The sequence below is a fragment of the Impatiens glandulifera genome, chromosome 1, assembly GCF_907164915.1.
Source record: "Impatiens glandulifera chromosome 1, dImpGla2.1, whole genome shotgun sequence".
NCBI classification, from domain to species: domain Eukaryota; kingdom Viridiplantae; phylum Streptophyta; class Magnoliopsida; order Ericales; family Balsaminaceae; genus Impatiens; species Impatiens glandulifera.
In genome coordinates, this window is record NC_061862.1 from 158,032,856 (window position 1) to 158,057,288 (window position 24,433).

Genomic DNA, 24,433 nt, shown 5'->3' on the forward strand with positions numbered 1-24,433 from the left:
CATTTCAATTTTTTATTCAAATATTTGAATTGGAAAGATATTAATGATTTTCATGAAATAAATGCAGTTTAAATATTTGATATTTAGTGGTTAAGCAATATTGTGTTGTTTTTTTTAAGCATTTTGAATTTGATTCAAATATTTACTTTTGGAATATATTAATTATGAAATAAACACTGCTTAAATGCTATGCTACAAAATAGGTATACAAGTTAATTAGTTTTATGAACAGAAATGTTAATTTAATTATACATATTCCTTAAACATTAAGGGATTGTTTTATTTAAATTTTATCTATATATTGTCACATCAACAACTGTAATTAGTTGGTCCATTTTAAATCATTCATTGAAAATAATAATATTTTTCTAATTAAAATTTAAATAAATCAATTTTTAAAAAATAAACATCACTACAAATATATATAATTAAAATATATTTTAAATATTATTTTATTTAAATCAATTAAACCCAAATTAAAAAATGAACGTAGTTTGCAAATTGTAAGGGTGTTTAGAGTTCGTCTATATGAGTTTTTCGAATTTTTTTAATTAATTCGAAAATAAAACTGAATGTAAATAAATTTTAATAAAATCAAATTGAATTCGATTTTTTTAATATTTTTATTTAAATAAATATATAAATAAAATAAATAATAAAAAATTCAACTCGAAAATTAAATAAAAAACCATATTTAAATTCGATTTGATTAAAAATTTGAATTTGAATTGGATCTAATATTCAATTTACCAAATATTGAATAACTTTTCCATATAAGTTTAAATTTAATCTTCATTAGTACAATAAATGCATTATTTGTACATAATAATAATAATAATAATAATTATTATTATAATATTATGTAAAAAAATAAAATAAAATATTTAAAAACATTTGAAAGATTTATTTAAGGTTGAAAATCGAAAGACAGTACCGTAGCCAGCTCTCAACGCTCCTACTGACAACAAGTCGTCGGCTTTTCAAAAAATCCTCAAAATTTCGATCATTCCGCCAAACCCTTTTGATCAATCCCTTCTTCGTGATCAATAATTTCCATGGATTGTTCCAATTTATAGACATTCTATTCCTCCTCTGTAATGGCGACATCAGCCTTCAGATCGACGACAAAAAGGACTTCAATTGGTGGAAAGCAGACAGTCGAAGAATCTGCTTCGTCTAACAGAACCCATCGAAGGTCCAGAAGTCTCAGTCAGTTCTCCCGTCGTCCTCCCGAACTTGACCATGATTTCAGCGGCGACGAGATAGTACCCAAGTCGCGCTTTGTAAACACGACGAGAGGTTCTGGGTTTCCGGATATTAGTCTTGATGATCTTGCTATTGAATTTTCTGCTCATAGGGATGAAGCGGATGAACAGATGAGTAATAGAGGTCGTCTTAATCGGCGTTTTTCTGAAATGGGTACACCGGCTTCTGTTAATCTTTCTCAGCAACGGAGAGGGAGGTCGGTTTCCAGACAGCGAAATGGGGATGGAAAAAGTAACATTGTTTCTGGTGGTGGTGGTGGTGGTGGAGGAAGGATGGCATCGGATGCAAGTTCGAGAAGGAGGAGATCTGTTTCAGTTGTTCGATATCCGATTAGTGATTCTGAGGTATGGTTCACATCTTATGTTTCGATCTTTTGACCTTGTTTTTAGTGGGTTTGTTTTAGACTGGAGATTTGTATCATTAGATGGTTACTCTCTTTAGTTTGATGGAAATATATCTGGTTAGCTCTGAGTTCAAAGAAACTATGTGTTGTTTTCTCTTGAAATCATGAAATTTGGCATAAGTTTTCTGTATGGTGTTGTTATGTGTAAGCATTTAGACCTAAAACTTCCTCTTTTATACAACAGAGTGATAAAGATCTTTCTAACAAACATGAAAACTTGAAGAAATTCAATAAAGGGACTGCACAGATGCCTTTGTTACACAAACCAAAAACGCCCAACCAGCGATTTCTTGGGAGGTCTATGAGTCAAAAAGATCTGTCGAAATTCCATGATGACTACTCAGTGAGAATCTAAACTGTTCTGTTATTTAAACCTAGATGTTCACAGGTTATGTCATAATAACTGTTTGTTTTGGTTATTAGAGCCAGTCTTCTGCTTTAACAGATGATGAAACTAAGGATGCTTACAGCAGAAAAAAAGTTGTTGAGAAAACAATTCGAGCAGTTTATGCTCAGAAAAAGGTTGGAAAATGTCTGATTGTTTTTAGCAAATCTTTTCTTCCGAGTCTTTATTCTGTTTAGCACTATTGTTTTATAGGTGGACAACCCAGTTGGAGATGATGGGAGCTGTGGGTTGTATGATACGATGAGAAAGGAACTTAGAAATGCTGTTGACGAGATCAAGACAGAACTTGAACAAGTTGTTTATCTATTGAATTTCGACCTTTTATTAACTCCATTTTGTGCTTCGTATTTATTTTGTCTTACTTTCTTAACTTTCAACACTTTCAAACTTACAGGCAATGGTGAGAAAAAGTTCAGTAAGTGGTAGAAGTATGCAATCAAAGGAGACTGGTGTTCTTCAAGCTGTCTCTTCTATCAGAAAGAATTACTCTGCAAAATTGGAACAGGTAGCATACAGTCTATTGATTTTATATATTCATGTTTGATGCTTCTTCTTGTAGTATATTATTTAACATATTTTTCTGCAAATAATTTATGCTGTTAAGATAGTCTAAGAGCTTGTTTGATGTGGGTTATTTCAGATTATTTCCAAACAATTCACTATCCAATCAACCATCATTTCTTCGATCACATAACATTTAAAAATATTTAATACCAAGGTATTTTGGCTATTTATCCAAATAGTTCACTTATACATCGTACAAGTTTTTTTCCCCAAATAACCTACGATCAAACAAGCCCTAAGTCGGGCAGAAAAAAAGTAGAAACCATTCAAAGCACATTCCTGTGATCAACTGATATGATGAGGTTAAGATGAATATCTATGCTCACAACTTGTTAAAGCCAGATGATCTCATGCAGGAATGGGGGTATTGCACAATTAAAATTTGAACAATGGTGCTTGCATGTGTTTTAGTTTTGTTTGTTTTTTCTAGATCAGTACGTCTTCACCTAAAAAATCTGTCAATTATTCTCTAAATCTTGTGCATTATAGTCAGAGAAACGGAAGCAAGATCTTCTAGCAGAGATTCTATTGGAGGAACAGCGTGGCCTCGAGCTGTCAGAAATAGTTAACGAACTGCATACAAATCCAAAGAACTCTACATTGCAAGAAAAAACTCGACCTAGAAAGGTGCAGATCTGGAACCTTTTTTTGTTGTTGTTGTTGAAGAAACAGAGTTTTTCCAGAATTTACAGTATCCCTAAATCTTGTATCCCTTATGGAACAGATCTGAAACTTTTCTATCCCAATGACCCAACATTGTGATTCTAACAGACTAAGTGTCTTTTTATTTTTGGCATATTGCAGAGAACTGGCGATAGGAATGCGATGTCTGAGGAATTAATTGATGATGCTGAGAAATATATTGAAGAATTCCTTTCTAATGTTGAAGATACAGATATATCTTCTTTAGATGGAGAAAGGAGTGATACAAGTTCTGCTATAGATGTTTCAATGCGGGGTAGAGATGCTAGGTTTCATTATGGTGAAAGGGAAACATTTCTAAGCCCAACCAGTGCCAATTCTGCTTCGGTTGAAATGGATGGTGTTATTCTTCCTTGGTTGCAATGGGAGACTAGTAATGATAGTTCCTTCCAAAAGAGCACGAATAAAAGAGAACTTCCTATTGCTCCAATAAACATGGCATGGGATACAGCTTTGGTATTTTCTCTTCTTTTAGCATTTGAAAATTCTTTCCTTTCACTAAACTTTATTCTTATGCTGCTGTGAATTGATCTTAGGATAATATTGGGAAAGTACTTAGAGACTATTTAACCATTTTATCATAATTTGATTTTTGACACTTTTACTAGATTATCAAGTCAAGTCATTCATAGCTTATCTTAACTTGAGTTGAATCTAAATAACTTAGTAATTTTAACAGTTATCAAATATACACAATTCAAATAAGCACTTAATCATTTTGGCCTTGTTTGATTTTGAGTTATTTGAATAACCAAGTAATTATTTACATTTATCCTTGTTTGACATGGGGTTTTAGGGGTAAAAGACATTAGAGGCATAATATATAAAATTTTAATTTGTTTATCAAAAAAGAGAAGGACATTTTGGTTAATGTTTGAATGATGAGTAGAATTTTATTGAGTTATGGGTTATTTGAAATTAATCTCAAATAACCCACATCAAACAATACACTAGATTAAATGGTAAGCTGTGTTATCAAACACAACATTAAGGCTTCATTCCAAAACACCATTTCTATCCTGTGTGGATTTAGATGAGATCATATTTAGTGTCACACATTTAATTTTTTTTATTAAGAACCGGACCTTTAGGTTCATTTTTGTTATCTGAATCATCATTTATTTTTACTGAATATTATTGGTAATGGAAATCCTATTACAGGAAGCAGCAACTATGAGGCATGATGATCATCAATCCCATTCTACTAGTAGCCTTGGAAATTGGAGTCCAGTAATCAATACTCATTATCTCATCGATGAAAAACCTGGAAGCATCACGAAGAATTCAACATTCGACATGGACAAGTATCTTCGGCTTAAGAAAGAAGAGGATGTTTTGGTTGAAAGATGGCGAGAACGCAGCAGAATAGTTTCTGGCGGTTTATTGCTTTGTAGCAATGGCTTCTTCTAGAAATCCAGTATGTATTCTTCTGTCCCAACATACATATATGGATGCTATTGACTCTAATCTGTGAAATGCGTTTAATTTATATCAAACAGAATTGTTAGAAATGAGTCAAATTTATATTATTAGTGTTTTCTCAATTATATCATAAGATTTTTAATTTAGAATTGGAGAAGTAGAAACAATATAACTGTTTTTTCATGATTATTATTTCATCTAATGCCCCTTAATAAGCAAATTGATTGGTGGGAGTCATAAATGAATGATCATATTTGGAAATTATATTTTATTTCATCTGAAAACTGATTCATATTAGGTATCAGGTATGTGCTAGGTTTTTACAAACTAAGTTTTTCTTTTCTGAAATCCGAGTTTATTCTATTAAGAAAACTATAATTATCTCAACTTCAACTTAAAGCGTTTTTAGTAAACATATTTAAAATTGTTTTTGTAACTCAAAAAGCTGGAAAACAACCACCTTGCCGAATCCATTTAATGATGATGATATTCATTAGTGATAGACAAGTTCAAATTCTATGGCCCATTCATATTTATTGCAAATCTACTCTAAATTTCCGAGCCAACAAGTCTTATATTTTATGCCAGGGAGTATGTTATTTAACATGGGATATTTAATATTAATGTCTTGTCTGTCTGGTTAGAAGACATGTAAATCTATGGTGTTCATTTTAGTCATTTATCCATATTCATGAAATTTAAGATTGTTTGAGATCAATTGAAAAAGGGTTGGATTAAGAATCAACTCAATTGCACCATATTGAAAATTAGATGATCACACTACTTAAGTGTGATCATAACCCACTTCAACTTAAGTGTTCTCAGTGAATATCGAGAGTTCAATTTGTTGGGTAAGAATTTTACATGGTGAATTAATTTGTATAATTTAGTTAAAAACAAAAAATTGTGTAAAGTTGGCTTGAGGGCTCTTTTGAATTTTTATTTTTTTCATTCAATCAAAATTTGTTGGTTATTTAAGCCTAATATAACCAATTAAGTTATTAAAAAAAGATTATTTGAATAAAAAACTAAATGTATCAAACATATTAGGAGTTTTTGAAATTATTTCAATAAAAAAAACATCAAATTGAAGATTTAATTAGTCAAAAACTGTTATTAATGTATTTTGATTTACTATTTAAAACAATTAGATATTTGAGAATTATTTAAATAGTCTCATCCACTCAAAAGATCATGAAAATTTTAAGGAAACTTAGTGTTACTTTGATTCCCTTATTTTTTTAGAATAAGTAGTAACAATAACAAAAAAAAAGTTGTTACAATTATTGAACAAATAAATCTTATGAATAACCCAAACCAAACAAGGCTAAATCAAAGAGGTGTAACATTTTGTCAAATATATCTAAATATATTGTTTGATTTGAGATTTTCATAGGATTTTATTTAGTTTTTTTTTTTTTTTTATAAATTCTTTCTATTACATAATTATAACCATAAAATCACTTGTTTTCTAAACTAAATTACCCTTATTTTTATTTTAAATACAAAAAAATATTTTAATAAATAAACTACTTACAAACTCAAATAACCTACTCTTTTATGGAACAAGATATTTTTCAAAAAAAACTAAATCAAACAAACTCTTATCCATTTGAGTGACATTGTTATTTTTGGCACATTAATAAGTTATGACTATCAATGAATTCATTCATTCATTCATTCAATCACAATCAATCAACCATCAATTAGCTTGCATCCTTGTTTTTATCCATATGAAAGTTAAGATCTTCAATTTATCCATATCTTTCTTATATTTATATATATAGCTCATAAACAATCAATTGGATCTAAAAATAAAAACAAAATTTCCATTTGAATCGGTGTTGATAGGTAACTTACATAGTAATGAGTGAAAGACACCACAAACTACTCATCACTTATTATAGACAAGTTGAATGAATATTATTATTATTATTATTTTTAACATTTTGACAATGACTTTTGAATTACACCCATACATCTATAGCTTGGTTTTATTGGAATTATTGAAATAATTTAAAGGGAGAAAATAATGATATTTGTTGATGATTTTAAAAAGAAGATAGATTGTTTTTTATATATAAATAAAATAAAAAATAATAATTTAAAATATATAATATTTTAGTATTTTAATTAATGAGTTGAGTAATATTATGAATAAAAAAAGAATGAAAGAATATTAAGTGGTTTGGTTATTTAAATAATTCAAATTCAACCCTACCCAATTAAAAATGGTCAATTTTTATGTCATTCTTAAGCTTGTAATGTTCAAGATCATTAATTTCAAATCAATTTCTTATTCTATTTTAGGGAAGTTTGTTTTAAATCTTGGTGGAAATATATATGGCCAAATAATTAATTAATTATTGAATAATTTATCACAAATTACTTATCATAACTTAAATTGATTTGTTTTTTTATGGGTTTTAACACATTTTTCTGCAATATTTTAAAAGAAAAGATTAATGAAATTTTTGTAACATTTTTCAAAAAAAATATTAAAAAAATAAATTGAGTCTTCTTGTTCTTAGAATAAATAAATAAAATGATAAGGAGGCAAGTAGCGCAAGAAATATATGACAGGAATGATATGAAAATAATGTGACATCTTTAAGTGAATTTAAAATCTGACCATCTTTATTATTAAATTATCAATCCACTTAAAAGATAACACATCATTTTGCCTACAATTTTTGTCATATATTTACTCGTTATTTATCATTTCTCTTAAAAAGAAATATCAAAATGTTAAAAATGAAAAAAATAAGGCCAGATTCTTGAAAATTAAAATGTCTTATTTATAACTAAACTAAAGAAAGAGAACATAATAAAAAAAAATTTAACAATAAAATGTTAATAATAAAAAAATAGCCCACAACTTTACTTCATCAGTAAAAATGAGTTTTTCTTTAACATATTTTAGTTTAAGTCTATTAATATAACTAGTATTTATCTCGTGCATTTGCACGATTAATAATATAAAAACCCGTGAAAAAAAACGACGGATAAAATTTTTAATTTTGTTTTTAACCGTTTTAAATTTAAAGACGGGTCAACCCACAATCCGACCCAAGTATCCAAATTAACTATATCTCTCGACCCGGCAATTCGGACACTTTAAAAATTAAGCATCATTATATATATATAGATTAGTTAGTTAAAAAGTTGAACTTATATTAATATTAAAACGTCCCGGGTTTATCAAATTTGGTGTTGAATTTAAAATAAAAAGTCTTTGTAGCCTAGTTGGTTAAAGAGTTGTACTTGTTTTGTTAGGTTGCAAGTTCGAAACATAACTCTAACATTTTTAATTTTATTTTTAACCGTTTTAAATTTAAAGGCGGATCAACTCACAATCCGACCCAAGTATCCAAATTAATCACAGCTCTCGACCCGACAATCCGGACACTTTAAAAATTAAGCATCATTATATATATATAGATTAGTTAGTTAAAAAGTTGAACTTATATTAATATTAAAACGTCCCGCGTTTATCAAATTTGGTGTTGAATTTAAAATTTAAAGTCTTTGTAGCCTAGTTGGTTAAAGAGTTGTATTTGTTTTGTTAGGTTGCAAGTTCGAAACATAACTCTAGCATTTTTAATTTTATTTTTAGCCGTTTTAAATTTAAAGGCGGATCAACCCACAATCCGACCCAAATATCCAAATTAACCACAACTTTCGACCCGGCAATCCGGACACTTTAAAAATTAAGCATCATTATATATATATATATATATAGATTAGTTAGTTAAAAAGTTGAACTTATATTAATATTAAAACGTCCCGCGTTTATCAAATTTGGTGTTGAATTTAAAATATAAACTTTTTGTAGCTTAGTTGGTTAAAGAGTTGTACTTGTTTTGTTAGGTTGCAAGTTCGAAATATAACTCTAACATTTTTAATTTTATTTTTAACCGTTTTAAATTTAAAGGCGGGTCAACCCACAATCCGACCCAAGTATCCAAATTAATCACAGCTCTCGACCCGACAATCCGGACACTTTAAAAATTAAGCATCATTATATATATATAGATTAGTTAGTTAAAAAGTTGAACTTATATTAATATTAAAACGTCCCGCGTTTATCAAATTTGGTGTTGAATTTAAAATATAAACTTTTTGTAGCCTAGTTGGTTAAAGAGTTGTACTTGTTTTGTTAGGTTGCAAGTTCGAAACATAACTCTAACATTTTTAATTTTATTTTTAGCCGTTTTAAATTTAAAGGCGGGTCAACCCACAATCCGACCCAAGTATCCAAATTAACCACAGCTCTCGACCCGGCAATCCAGACACTTTAAAAATTAAGCATCATTATATATATAGATTAGTTAGTTAAAAAGTTGAACTTATATTAATATTAAAACGTCCCGCGTTTATCAAATTTGGTGTTGAATTTAAAATATAAAGTCTTTGTAGTCTAGTTGGTTAAAGAGTTGTACTTGTTTTGTTAGGTTGCAAGTTCGAAACATAACTTTAACATTTTTAATTTTATTTTTAACCGTTTTAAATTTAAAGGCGGGTCAACCCACAATCCGACCCAAGTATCCAAATTAATCACAGTTCTCGACCCGGCAATCCGGACACTTTAAAAATTAAGCATCATTATATATATATAGATTAGTTAGTTAAAAAGTTGAACTTATATTAATATTAAAACGTCCCGCGTTTATCAAATTTGGTGTTGAATTTAAAATATAAAGTCTTTGTAGCCTAGTTGGTTAAAGAGTTGTACTTGTTTTGTTAGGTTGCAAGTTCGAAACATAACTCTAGCATTTTTAATTTTATTTTTAGCCGTTTTAAATTTAAAGGCGGGTCAACCCAATATTCGACCCAAGTATCCAAATTAACCACAGCTCTCGACCCGGCAATTCGGAAACTTTAAAAATTAAGCATCATTATATATATATAGATAATTTTTGGAGGAGTGATTTAAGCTAGGAGATTTGATGAGATCTTGTATGTGAATTCATTATATATATATATAGATAATTTTTGGAGGAGTGATTTAAGCTAGGAGATTTGATGAGATCTTGTATGTGAATGTGTTTTTGTTTAAAAATATAAAATATGAATAATTTTAGTTAACTAAATACAAATAATATGATTGTATTGGATGCCAAAGACTTAAGGTTAATTGCATAATAATTATAATTGGTTTGAGTTCAATGATTGGGGGACATGATCTCATGTATCATGGCTATATGTATGGGTGTGTGTACTTTTATTTAATTGTTTTTATATTTCATTTGTATTAAAATTACATCAGCTAATTTGATCGACGTTTAATCTGAGCATATCTCATAATAATCGGCTACAATGATCTTGTGTAATAAGTTAACGCTAAAATTATAATTAAACATATTTGCGTTTAAATGCAATTTTCTCTCTATTCCCTCATTTGAAGAATAAGTTAGAGCAAATAAGTTGAATTCTATCAAGTACGAAACGAATATGCTGAGTATAAGTTGAATCCTGTTGAATGTATCTGAGAATAACTTTTGTTCATTATTTTCGCATTAAATTTTACCATTAAAATATAATATTAAAAACATGACGAATAAAAAAGTAAGGAGTAAATTAAAAGAAGAGCTTAAAAAATTATTTATAATAAACATTATAATACTAGTATTGAAGTCTAACAATATCTCCTAACAAAATTTCAACCTCAACCTCATCTCTTATAAAATGGCCAGAATGGTGCTCAAAATAAAGTGAAATATCGATGTCTTTTCTGAAAACTATAAGTTGTATTATAACAGAATGGATCGAGATCCATTACTTATCGATTAACCATCTATATTATGAAACCATCTGATATCAATAAAACTCGATTTCAAAAATGAAAGAAAGTAAATATATTTTATGATATTTCTTTTGAAAAAACAAGTTAAAAGTTGTCTCACGAAGTGGCTAGTCCCCACAAAATTAAAAAAGAAGGGTAGAAGATGCATTATTAATGATGTTGTATTCAATTAATGTACTTTTTATCCACTTTTTTTTTAACCTATATGTGTGCATGTTATTATTGTCCTATTTGAAAACGAAATTTCAAGAAAGAAATAATTAATATTTTTGACTCATGATTTTTTTATTGATTTTATTTTTGAAAAATTAATATTTGATAAGAAAAATGTTATTTAAGATCTTTTGTATAATGAATTATTCAAATATTTTTTATATTTAGAATTAAAATTTAATAAAATAAAAATAAAAATATTTTAATTTATAAATAAAATAAGTAATTATTAGAATGAGAACCCACTCAACAAACGAAGTGTCAATTATTTTGAAAGGTGAATATTGTTTTTAGTAAAAATACTTAAATGTATTAATATAATAAATAAAAAAATTATAATAATTAAAAATAAAGGTATTTAAATATTTTAATTAATAAATAGAGTGTAGTAATAAATGAAAGATGAGTGAAATTATATTTAATTAATTTGGATTGATTAAATAATTCACACCAAACAAGGCCTTAATACTTGTTATTTATTTATTTATATAGGTATTGCATTTATTGTGTACGAGCTGCTTGACTATGTTATCTTACCTAATTACTGTAAATTCTTTTACACATTCAAGTTATTTAGGATTTTTATTATGTTTTAAAATAATGTTAGATAGAAAAAAAATGTTATTTATATATATTTTTAATAAATTAAGTAATAAATAATTAAAAAGAAATAAGATGTGATAATATTGTTAAGATCTCATTTTGATATAATGAGTTTTATTTTTTTGAATTTTAATAAAAAAAATTACATATCACATTAAATTTATTGTAAAAATTAAATCATTTAATTTATTAATTTTTTTTATTAAATTTTGTTTTGAAATAAAGAATACATCCTAATAATTCATCTTAAAAGGTCTTAAACAACTTATTTTTCATCATGTGTTTTGTGGGTTTGCATTTTTTTTACATATTCAAGTTATTCAATAATTTTATATAACACAATAACTATAAACATGAAAGTAATTTCATTTTTACATACTATTTAAATAATTAAATTACAAAATAATATATTAAAATAGAAAGAACATAGTAGAGTATGGTAGACTCATGAGGACAGTCTGTCTCCTTATCACAAATATCATCAAGCACTTGTTCCAAGAATAAATAAAGAAAAAAAAAATAATAATAATTTCCATTTATGAGCTTACAAACAATTAGGTCAAATAAAGTGTAGATTATGACATTTATTTCTTTCCATTGAAAATCAATTTATTGTTATATAAGTAATTTTATAAATAGTTTTTTTTTTATATATAATCAATTAATTATAAAATTACAAAATATTTTGTAATTTATTTAAATATTTAGTTAACTCATTAGTATAGTTCAAATAAAACAAATCTTGTCTAAGTAAATGTATGTAACATGTAAATTATAATTAATTAAATATCTTAATATTAATTCTTAGAATTCCTATATTAAAATAAAAGTTATAATTATGAAATTGCCTCAGATAAATTATTTTAGATAATCAATTATCCTATAGAATTGGTATGTTAGAGAGAATAAATATTATAATTTGATTCTCATGTATTATATAAAAATAAAATAAAAATAAAAAATTGTATTTAGAAGATATAATTAAAAATTAAAAATTAAAAGGAATATATATATACTTTTACTTCAATATTCTTTCTTTACATAAAGGCATAAAAATGATTTTTTTTTTTTTGATAAACAGAGAAAGAATCCAATAGCTAAGCATCAAACAAGAAATGGACCAAAATTGCTTATTTGGCTGCTTAACATGAAAATGCAGACTTTATTCCTTTATTTTTGCCCTCATCCATCTCTATTATTATTTAATTTTTTTTATATTTAATAATCAATATATTATTTTTAAAAAGGTAAAATAAGATTAAATTTATTATTATTATTATTTTACAAAGCATACTATAACCATAACTAATTATAACTATGACTTTTACCCATTTGAGACCTATTATCAAATGTAAAAAACATGTGCATTATTATTATACTAAATTACTTTTTTTTATGATATATTTGTAAATAAAATATTATTTATAAACATTTTAGACATATTATTTTTAAAATATAATATTTTAATTTCTTAAAAATGATTTTGGTGACTAAATAATATATGGTCTTACGCAAAAATATTGAAAAAACTGAATAGAAATAGATTTAATATTTTTTTTAACGAAATTCGAAACCACATAAATTTGTATCAAGTTTATCTATTTGAACGTATTTTTCTTTTGTTAAATAAAATGTATAACGTGTCAAAATAATTAAAAGATTAAAAAATAAATAATTGTTATTTTCTTATTATTATCATAAATTAGTTAAAAAAAATAAAATTTTAATGTAATATACCTATTTGTTTGAAAAGAACTTTAAATAATAAAATTATATAGTTAAACTTCACACCACATAATTGAAAATTCAAACTTTAATAAGTATAGATGTTATTATCTACAAAATTCAAACTTCAATAAATATAGATGTTATTATCTGCAATAATGTTCCATTCAAGTTTGAACTCCAAATAAAATTATTGGATCATATTTAAATAAGAAAACACATACTTACAAAAAAAACATTTTTTTAATAAAAAATAATATTTTAAACAGTTTAAAAAAGAGGTCATCTCTTTCCTCTAGACAGCTCTGAAAAATAATGGCAAGTAAAGTGAGTTTAAGCTTTAAATTCACCACTTTTGTCAGACTGTTTGCATTATTACTGCAAAAAGTTAACAATTAACACTAATTAACATCACTAGTTGATGACAGATTTCTTGGGTCTTCCCAATTTTCAACGCTCTCCTTCTTCATTCCCACTTGCTCAAACCAAACCAAACCAGAGAGAGAGTGAAGAACAGATATAATTGTGAAAAAGAAAGGACCCACCAGATTCAATTGCCACAATCTTCAAGGAATACACCATGTGCAAGTTTTAAATGCAATCAAAGATTCAATACAATCTTCATCTCCCTCAAATTCCCAGGCCTTGTTCGAAAAGAAGAAGAAGATGATGATGATGATGATCACAATCTCTTATCTCACTGTTCTTCATACCCTTTGATCAATTATTAATTCCCAGATAATCTACTCAAATGGGTTTCACTAGATTCTTCCTGTTTCAACTATATTGTTCATGGGTTTTCTTCATTTACAGTTCTCATTCCTTACAATCATCTCAAACTCAAATTCTTCATCAACTAAGGAAGCAATTGGAATACCCAAACAGTCTTGAGATTTGGAACACCACCAGCGCCGCCATTGATTTGTGTTTTTTATCATCTCTTCAAGTAAACATCTCTTGTCAAGACAACTCTGTAACTGAGATTAGAATCCATGGTGACAAGGTGAGGCAACAATCTGATTTATTAAGATTCAAAGGGTATGCAATTCCAAACCAAACTCTCTCTGAGAGTTTCTCAATGGATTCATTTTTCACCACTCTAGGTAGATTAAACAGTTTAAGGGTTCTTAGTTTGGTTTCACTTGGAATTTGGGGTTCAATTCCTGATAAGATTCATAGACTTGATTCTCTTGAATATTTGGATCTTAGTTCAAATTTCTTGTTCGGTTCTATTCCTTCTGGGATTACAAGAATGGTGAATCTTCAAACCCTTGTTTTAGATGACAATTTCTTTAATGGGTCATTACCTAATGGATTAGATTCTTTATCCAATCTACAAATCTTAGATTTGAGTTTGAATAAATTTGATTCTCAACTCCCAATTCTCCCCAAGAACATAACCACAGTTTCCTTGAATAACAACTCGTTTTCCAGCATCATTCCTCTGCAATATACCTCGTTAGATCAAATTCAACGGTTGGATTTATCGTTTAATTCCTTAACTGGAAATCCCCCATCTGGGCTTTTCTCATTGAAGAACATCAGTTACTTGAATTTGGGTTTTAACAATCTCAGTGGATTGCTTCCTGTTGATTTGATTTGCAGTAATAGTATTGAATCTGTTGATATATCTAATAACAACATGAAAGGATCTTTACCTTCATGTTTGGTAACTGCAAAGAGTTCTAAATACAATCGGAATTGCTTTTCGAATGGTTTGGATCAGAAACCGGAATCTGATTGTGCTGAAACTGTTGAGAGAAGAAGGAGAAGAAGATCGAATGGAAAAAAGATTGGTGCTTTGGTGGGGATTATCGGGGCAGTGTTAGTTTTCGTAATGGGTATTCTTTGGTTTGGATTTGGTTTGATTTCTAGGGTTCTTGGCTCGAGAGAGACATCAGAGAAACACTTGTTGCAAAAATCTGGAGAAGATAATAATTCAGTTAGTGGTTTCAATACTAATGTTCTATCTACTGCAAGTATGAACAAATTATTTTATTTGTGTGTGTTTGAATTAAATTAAGAATTAAGATGTTGTGTTTTATTTATTAATAATAAATTTTGGTTTTTCAGGATATATATCTCAGGTGGGAAAAGGAAGTGAAGAAGGGGTTCATTCTCATCGTTTGTTTTCACTTGAAGAATTAATGGAAGCTACCAACAATTTCAATGATTCTACATTAATGGGTGATGGCTCTTCCTATGGAAAGGTATTTTTTTTTATTATTATTTTAGAAAATATAAATAAGTGAAAAAAACCACATCCGGAGATTTATTTGTTTATTTTGCAACCACCAAAATTATTTTCTATAAAATCGAGCATGAAACTCTTAAATTTCGGTTGTAATCACGATTGAGATTGATATATAGTTGTTTTTTTGGTTTTTTTAAAAACTTATATGTCGTACCAATATCATTTTATCAATAATTTTTTAATTAATTAACTAAAATTTTAAAATAATCTTAGTCTTTTGGGTTGGGACTTAGGGTTGAGGTGTACTCTAAAAAAAATTATATATATTTATATTAAAATGTGACATAACCTTCTATTTTTTTTTAATTTAATTAACTATATATTTATTTAATTCTAAAAAATATGTAAAAAATTATTCGTTTTATTCATAATTTTTTTAAAAATGTTTCAAGTTCACCCAAATTTTTTTTTCAACCCAATTTAAATTCTTTGATCCAGGCACTGGTTATTTAAATAAACATTGGTTTATTTAAAAGATGTGTCGTTAGTTTTGATAGATATCAGTATTGTTTTTAGAAGAATTTAAAAAATATTAATATATAATGATAGAATATATTTTTTTTTTAAAAAAAATAGAGAATATTTTAGTATTTTGATTAATGAATCGAAATGATAGGATTGATAATAAAATATATAAGGTTTGATCATGATTAAATTTTTTGAAAAACAATCTGAACAAATTTTTTAAAAGTAATACATTAAAAAAATCCCAAATAACTTACTTTCTTTTATCAAACACTATCTTTGTGCAAGCAAGTTAATGAAAAAGCGTCTTACTTTTGTTTAGAAAAAGATGTAGATAAAGGATGTATGTAAAAATCATAATCATCTGAAAATATCGATGTAAAAGCATACTAATGTGGTCAAGAGCAAATCAAAATTACAACCAAACCAAAAAACATATAACATCATCAAATCACTGAACATAGTCATTTTCACTTGTTTGATCAGCTCTACAAAGGAAGATTAGAGAATGGGACCAAAGTAGTCATAAGATGTTTTTCGGTTTCAAAGAAATACACAATGCGAAATCTCAAGCTCCGGTTAGACCTTCTTGCAAGGCTTAGGCACCCACACTTGGTTTGTTTCTTAGGTCATTGCATCGATGGTAGTGGCCGAACAGAATCTGATGATACAGAAAAGGTTTATCTTATATATGAATATGTTTCCAATGGAAACTACTCTTCCAAGCTTTCAGGTAATCAACAATTTGCCATTTTTTTTTGGTCATTTCAAGTGTTCGGAGTCTTAAAAATGGTGGAATGATCGTTTTTTGAGTACAGATAATGGACTCGAAACAGCTCTCAAGTGGCCAGATAGACTGGCGGTTCTTGTTGGTGTTGCAAAGGCGATTCACTTTCTACACACTGGGGTTATCCCCGGTTTCTTCAATAACAGGCTGAAATCCAATAATATACTTCTTAACGAACATCGAATGGCGAAGCTGAGTGATTACGGTTTCTCTATTATAGCCGATGAAATTGGCAAATCTGAGGTAATAATGATCTTACAAACATTTCTTTTTTCTCCTGTTATCCGATTTCACTGAGTTTGATCACTTTTTTCAGGGAAAGGGAGATGGTGTAAAATCATGGTAAGTTTTATTTAGAATTTGTTCTATTAGTTTGAATTTGTGTTACTCAAAATTTTACTCATTTCGACAGGCAAATGAAGTTCTTGGAGGATGATATCTATAGCTTCGGTTTCATACTACTTGAATCCCTAGTTGGTCCTTCTGTATCAGGAAGGCGAGAGGCCTTCATGTCGAATGAAATGGTAATAATTACTAGAGTACTTTCATGGGATTTGAATCTTCTTCTTAATACATCTTTTTTGTTGTGAATTTTGCAGGCATCATTGGGAGACCTGGATAACCGAAAGAAAATTATAGATCCGGTTGTTCTTGGCTCTTGCTCACAGGAATCATTGACTATTGCGATATCAATAACCGAGAAGTGTATCAATCCTGGCTCAATTACTCGCCCATCGTTCGAAGATGTGTTGTGGAATTTACAATATGCAGCTCAGGTTCAGGCTAATGCTGATGGAGAACAGAGGTCTGAACCACTGCCAAGATGAATCTTAAGGATCTAAAAGTTTGCAAATGAAAAGAGTCTTTGTGATGGTTACTTTTTTGAAACCTAGAAAGTTGTAAATTTGTGTTATCTCTTGTCTGACATTTTTCACAATTTTATAAATAATTGATTAACATACGTAATAAATCATTATTATCAAATATTACTATTATAACTTTTCCTAGAGATATTTTTCAAAATGTCAATAATCTACCATAAAATGATCTAATATTTTGGCGTTTATAATAACAAAATCGATTGATTCATACTTAAAACTTTGATAAAAGTTCAAAATACCATTATTATAATTCAGGATAAATAAAAGCAGTTATATGTTTATCACAGGATAATAAAAAAAGGGTGCTTAGTTCACCTCAATTCTAGAGCATGGCTCGAACCCTAATGGGCAAACCATAAAAGCCGAATAAAACCAGTAGCATCCGCCTGATCGTAAATCTTCCCACTTTCAAACGAAGAAATATCGTGGAGTGCTTAGTTCACCTCAATTCTAGAGCATGGCTCGAACCCTAGTGGGCAAACCATAAAGCCGAATAAATCCAGCAGCATCAGCCTGATCGTAAATGCTCCCACTCTCGAACGAAGAAATATCCTGCCTGTACAAACTATAAGGGCTTTTACGGCCAGTAACCGTAACAGACCCTTTATACAATTTCAGAACAACAGAACCGGTAGTGGTTTCAGTTATCTTCTCCATGAAAGCATCCATCGATTCTCGAAGAGGATCAAACCACCTGCCAGCATACACAAGCTCCGCGTATTTAAGAGCAAGAGAGTCTTTTACTTGAATCGTTTCGCGATCAAGCGTTAAAGATTCGAGCTCTCTCACAGCAGCAAAGAGAATTGTTCCTCCAGGAGTTTCGTAAACTCCACGACTTTTCATTCCGACGAGACGATTCTCGACCATGTCCACTCGGCCAACTCCATGCCGACCGCCGATTTCGTTCAGTGTGGAGAGGAGGGAAGCAGGCGAGAACTCTTTTCCGTTTATGGAAACTGGAAGGCCGTTGACTATACCGATTTCAACGTATCTGCAAACGTTCAATTCGGAATTATGATAAAAGTGATTCTTTTTATATGAAATATTAAACAAACTTACTCTGGTTTATCGGGTGCATCTTCTGGTTCAACAGACATCATATACATGTCTTTCTTTGGCTCATTTGCAGGGTCCTCTAAGATGTCACCCTATATCATCATAAGTTCATTTGATAATAATTACTATTATTTCATGTTCATTGGATAACAATTATTTAAATTAAGCTAAAACAATAATCCAACAAATTTGGCATAATTCAATAAGCTTGTTAATATAACTAAGAGCATCGGAAACACAACTTTGTCCACTGAAAAATGGAGCTTGTTCGAAGAAAAATCTAATCTTCCTATTTGATGAAAAAATGGATTATTGAGATTATTTGAGTTAAATGATTTAAATATACTTTGAATTTAATATTTTAAATATTATAAAAAAATTAAAATAAGGTATTTGATATTTTAGTTAATGATTAGAATAATAAAGTGTTTGATTAAATAACCTTTCATCAAATAAGGTCTTAAATCAAATAAGGTCGGGAAAATAGATTTTTAAGTATTTTTTACATTAGTTCCACATTTTATAGAATGAACTTTCGACAGTTAAAGTATTCAACATTGAACATTTAATTTTCAGTTTTATCAAACATGCAGAAATAATGCGACAATCGAATTGAAAGCATACCTCATGACTTAGATGCCACAGGTTACGGTCCCTGCTGTAGATAGATTTCTTTGTCACAGGGACAGGCACATTATGCTTTTTAGCATATTCAATAGCATCTTCTCTTCCTTGGATATCCCATTCCCTCCAAGGAGCCACAACATGAAGATGGGGATTTAAAGCGAAAAAAGTAAGCTCAAACCGAACCTGTCAAATCACAAGCATCGCTATTTGTAATTTTCTTTTTGGGTCAGAACGCAACTATTCCGAAAATAATCTATATTTTAAAGTGTTTTTTACCTGATCATTTCCCTTCCCTGTGCATCCATGAGATACAGCATCAGCTCCAACTTCTCTGGCAACATCAACCATGGCCTGCCTCACAAATAGTACCAGCGAGTCATTTTTTATTGGATTGAATCAATAAAAGCTCAAGTGAAGATCTATGCAGACAGATTTCTAACACCATTTGAGCATCGTTTCTAGAAGTTTGCATTTTGATTCAAAAACTATGTATACTATTCACTTTGAATGAATTAGTTCCCAATGAACTTAATTAGATCAAATCCATAATTGTTCTGGACTAGATTGTATGTTGAGCTAGCCTCCTCCAAGGAAAAATGTCTCTCAGAAAAAAGAAGCCAATTTTCTTCTTGGTCAAAATGTCTAGGCTCAAAGTTCAACTGCTGGCTAGAAATATTTTAAGGAAAACCCTATTACTAGCTGAATAGCTTTCATGATCACAAGTTAAGAGATCCAATACAAAGAAAACTCAGTGACACTTAAAAAATTTACTAGACAATAAAAATTGGGAGTCTCCATCTTTTGTGTAACTTGATTTTGATCTTTACCTTTGCAATAACAGGTCGTGCCATTGATGTACCCAACAAATACTTCCTTTCATAGATAGCACCAGCACGTAGACAAGGAAATATGTAATCTTTCACAAATTCCTCTTGTAAATCCTTCACCACCAACTGACACGCGCCACTTGCTTTTGCTTTTGCTTCTAGACCTTCCAATTCCTTGATACCCTGCAAAAATGCAATTGTTTCATGTCACACCCTTAGAAATCAAATAAAACAGGCCTCTTAATATACAAAGATGTTTATACAAAAGAATGACTAGTATTAGTATATGAAACTAAAAATCAACAATGGAGTGTACTTACTTGGCCAACATCTGCAGTGAAGCAGACAACTTCACAACCATAGTTCTCCCTGCAAAATTATCAGGCAAAACTCAATTCACCGGTTTCATTGTTTATCTAAAATTACAGTAACTTGGAGTTATTAATATGCAGGTCAATTCCTAGCCTCTACTCAAAAGTGTTGGCATACCTCAGCCATGGAACAATGACAGAAGTATCTAAGCCACCACTATAAGCTAGAACAACTTTATTCAATTTCTTGGATATTACTCCCTCATTCCCAGAAGATGAGACGATCTGTTCCTTTTCACTCTTCAGTACTGCTTTAATTGCTGTATTTGAAGTCACAATATATAAGAAACTCAATCAAATTCAGTAAAACAAGCAAGAGAATGAATCGGGTTGAAGAACCATAAGGGATTCAAGTTAACCTTTACAGGGAGAGGATTTTGTAAGATTCCAGTTACTATGAGAAATAGCTTGGCCGTGCAGCTCACTCCTTCTGGAACCCACCTGTTAAAACGATTCAATATACTTAACCAACCTTCATTTTGTAGTTTTCTCTTGGGATAAAGAAGATCTACCTCTTGTGACGCATTTGAGAATCGCAATGGCTCTGTCAAGTAAAACCCAGTTCAACAAATCATCAAAAATGAAAGAACAGTAGAGGATAAGCATGAAAATCGAAGCTTTTTACCTGGGTTTGATCTTACAAAAGCGAATTTACTTGATGAAAGTGAAGTGATTGCCTGCAACTGAGCCATTTTTGCTTTCTTCCCTCTCTCCCCTTTGGCGGCTCACTTCTTCTCTTCTTAGCTTGTTGCTCTCAATAGGGGTTTTGATTAACAAATATTTATAAACATTTAAATAAAAATAATTATTATTTTAATTATAATAAATCATTTGACATGTTTATTTAATAAAATATTGATACAATAGTCAATTTAATATTCATTTTGTTTGAAAATATTCTCATGATTTTTTCTTATGTCTTTCTGAATTTAATATAATAATATTTTAATTTTTCTTAAATAGTCCATTATTATAAAAAAAATGAATGATTTTTAATCAACAAAAAATAAATATTATATTATATTATATAAAAAACAATTAATAATTAAAATGCATAAGTATTAAAATGACATACACCTTATTAAAACGAAATTTTATAAAAAACGTTATAATAACAGCGTTATAAATAATATAATCAATTAAAAAAAATATTTTCTAATGATATATTTTGGACAAAAAAAAGATTAGAGATACTAACTTAAAAATATTATTTAAACTAATTTCAATTGAAAAGGTTAATACATGTTTTTTTGACAGTTATTGATATCAGAATTAAAATAAGTTATTTTATTTTGATCATATTAATATTTATGATTTTTTGATTGTTAGGATTAAGTTACCTGTTTTTTTTAAGTCAAAATAATGTGGTGTACTTGATTTTTGTAAATACAGGACTCATTTTAGAAGTTGGTTTAGAAATGAGTTATTTGGAATTTATCTGTTTTCTTTTTATAAAAAAAAAATATTTTTTAAATTATATTACCGTTAATAATCCTGTCCATATACCCTCCCCTTTCTCTCATAATTTTATTTAAAATAAATAAATTTTATTTATATTAAAACAAATTTTAAAATATAATAAAATAAATATTAAAAAACTATATTAAGTTAATATTAACTTTTATAAATATAAAAACAAAAATTTAAATAAATACTAATTTAAATGAGAAATTTGATCAGATGACCCTCAAAATTTCAAAAAATAACCTCCAAAATTTCAGTTTTTATTTTTAATATTTTTTATAATTTTGAACGATTTTATCCTTACTAACTTTTTTTTCTTTTTCTTTCTTTTCCTTTTCTTTTTCCTTTTCCCTAATTTCTGCCATAAGAGTAAAGTCGTCAAAAATTATAAAAAAATATTAAAAATAAAAACTAAAATTTTGGAGGTTACCCTCTTTTTAGTTTTGAGGGTCATTTGATCAAATTCTCATTCCCCATTACAGGGTTAATTCTTAATTTAGGGAAAAGTTTAAGGGCACGCTTGGGAATTAAACAAAAAAATATATTTTTACAGCCTTTTTTATTTCTCGTTTTTTTATCCTTTATTTGCACCGTCATGCCAAATAAATCACCCGTGCCTCGTTTTTACTTCAAAAATCGCGAAATCTTTATGGTAGATTCTTGACACCACGACCGTGAACTCCCTTTTTGAATCAACCCAAATGGAACTTCCTAGCCAAAGTTATGAATTTTCAAAGTCATCCTTCCATTTCAAAACTTTTAACCCCGCGTTTTTCACATTTATGGATTTGTTAGCCTATAACTTTATGCACAGGAATCCCTGTGCAATGAGGTTGGTACCATTGTAAATTTAGGGCTCTTATACTCATTCCCATGCTCTCCTTTTCTCACGACGTGGTCCGTGTTGATAAGAGACTACTCGCACCAAAACGTGCCAGTTCATGCATTACCTTCACTGCAAAAGACCTATACTGAGTTATAGGGAGAACTAAGAGAGCTACTTAGTGTCATTGGAAATACAATTTGAATAGATTTCCAATGGTAGCTCATACACTCGAAATGGATTAGTGGCTTAAAAGATATGGATTTTAGAAGTGTGGCATAGCTCTAGTTAGCTCCCAGGATTTGGATTTGTAATCTTGCTTCTCTTGTGCTGATCGGGAGAGGGCCTTAAATTTTAATCATGGTTCGGAGCCGATTCCATTGTAAATATACGTGAGTCAGCTTTCCATCCCAACTTGAATCACCAAAAACCATCAACCACAGCTCAAGTTACGATTTTTAAAGTGAAAGGGTGCTAGGCTTAAACCTTTCAGGAACACCTTTCAGTCATGACCAGATTTCGTCCAGGTAAAGAGAACCAACGGGAGATTGTGATACACCATATGAAAGAGGACTCATTTATATTTTCAAAACATCCAAGATCATCAAAATTCATCCAGTATTGAAGTCGGGATAAATTCATGAAGTCTAAGGTTCCAATGGAAGCTCAATGGGGACTTCAAACTTAAGGATTCTTGTTTTTTTCTTTCAAATAACCTATTTTCAAAATGATCTGATTTTCCCACTTCGTGAAGATTAGTCAACTCTTTCCCATTTCCACTTGTCACATGTTCGGTCCTTGTTGATCCGGGTTGACTCGTTGGTTGACTGGTTGACTCGAGTTGACTTGGGTTGACCCGTTTTCTCGATTTCCCCTTTATGAGCGTTTTCTGTACAAATTTGTAAACAGTAATATTACACTCAAAATTCGAGATTTTTCAAAACGTACAACATGAACGTTTCACGGGTTCCGGGAATTGAATCAGGGTGAAAAATAGAGATATCAACTCATAAAAGAGATTTGAAATAACTCTTTGACACGTTTTCTCCAATAACAATATTATATTTTAAATTCATGATTTCTCGCGCCGGTTATTCTGAAAGTATGAGAGGACCCTAGACTTAAGTACCTTTGCAACTTGTCACTCGAATCATCGTCTTTCAAGCTTTTCAAAGTCGGTTTTCCAAGAGATGTTTCTATTTTTGTTTTCCCGGTTCAATAAACAAATATGAGTATTATTTCGGACCGGGTCTTTTTATTAGGTATCTAGGGTGTAAAAAGGAGGTGTCTACAAAGAAAAAACAATTTGTTTTAAATTTAAGTATAAAAATTTGTAGAAGTTTGGTTTTAAAATTGGTTTGATTATTTTTTTTTTTTAAATTAAAAAAGAGGAAAATAATAACAATTAGTGATAATTTTAAAGATATTAAAGATTTGATTGGATAAAATGATTTAAATGATATTAATGTATAAATAAAATTAATAATTTAAATAGAAGATATATATTTATTTAAATATGAGAAGTATGCTATATTTGATTAATTTTAATTATTTAAATAATTTAAATTACAAAAACTTCCAAATTTATATACTATATATAATATATAATATTATGGAACTATTTTTTTATTTATTTATAATTTTTTTTTACATTCATGTCTATAATTTATTTATTTGTTTTCTTAATCATGTCATAATAAATATATATTTTTTTATAAAATTTTAATACATTTACATTAAATATCATTATTTTAAATATTTTGATCGA

General features: G+C 28.9%; 3 protein-coding genes across 3 annotated transcripts; 2 read left to right on the forward strand and 1 right to left on the reverse strand.

Moving 5' to 3' along the window:
* Nucleotides 1-938: 938 nt before the first annotated feature.
* Nucleotides 939-4,949, forward strand: LOC124920421. The gene is made up of 8 exons (XM_047460911.1): nucleotides 939-1,610; nucleotides 1,854-2,012; nucleotides 2,093-2,191; nucleotides 2,268-2,369; nucleotides 2,470-2,580; nucleotides 3,129-3,266; nucleotides 3,444-3,797; nucleotides 4,503-4,949. The coding sequence occupies exons 1-8, from the start codon at nucleotides 1,098-1,100 to the stop codon at nucleotides 4,749-4,751; spliced, it is 1,725 nt and encodes a 574-aa protein (XP_047316867.1). The 5' UTR covers nucleotides 939-1,097; the 3' UTR covers nucleotides 4,752-4,949.
* An 8,624-nt stretch (nucleotides 4,950-13,573) lies between these two features.
* LOC124920422 (probable inactive leucine-rich repeat receptor-like protein kinase At3g03770) lies at nucleotides 13,574-17,625 on the forward strand. Its single transcript, XM_047460912.1, has 7 exons — nucleotides 13,574-15,089; nucleotides 15,184-15,320; nucleotides 16,316-16,562; nucleotides 16,648-16,859; nucleotides 16,933-16,958; nucleotides 17,029-17,140; nucleotides 17,216-17,625. Exons 1-7 carry the CDS (start codon nucleotides 13,862-13,864, stop codon nucleotides 17,441-17,443), a joined length of 2,190 nt encoding a protein of 729 aa, XP_047316868.1. The 5' UTR covers nucleotides 13,574-13,861; the 3' UTR covers nucleotides 17,444-17,625.
* Nucleotides 17,626-17,651: 26 nt separating this feature from the next.
* Nucleotides 17,652-21,137, reverse strand: LOC124920423 (argininosuccinate synthase, chloroplastic-like). Its single transcript, XM_047460913.1, has 10 exons — nucleotides 21,004-21,137; nucleotides 20,891-20,922; nucleotides 20,738-20,819; nucleotides 20,497-20,638; nucleotides 20,328-20,376; nucleotides 20,008-20,190; nucleotides 19,457-19,531; nucleotides 19,178-19,363; nucleotides 18,557-18,645; nucleotides 17,652-18,488 (listed from the first exon to the last, which is right to left on the reverse strand). The coding sequence occupies exons 1-10, from the start codon at nucleotides 21,068-21,070 to the stop codon at nucleotides 17,948-17,950; spliced, it is 1,446 nt and encodes a 481-aa protein (XP_047316869.1). The 5' UTR covers nucleotides 21,071-21,137; the 3' UTR covers nucleotides 17,652-17,947.
* Between the last annotated feature and the right edge of the window lie 3,296 nt (nucleotides 21,138-24,433).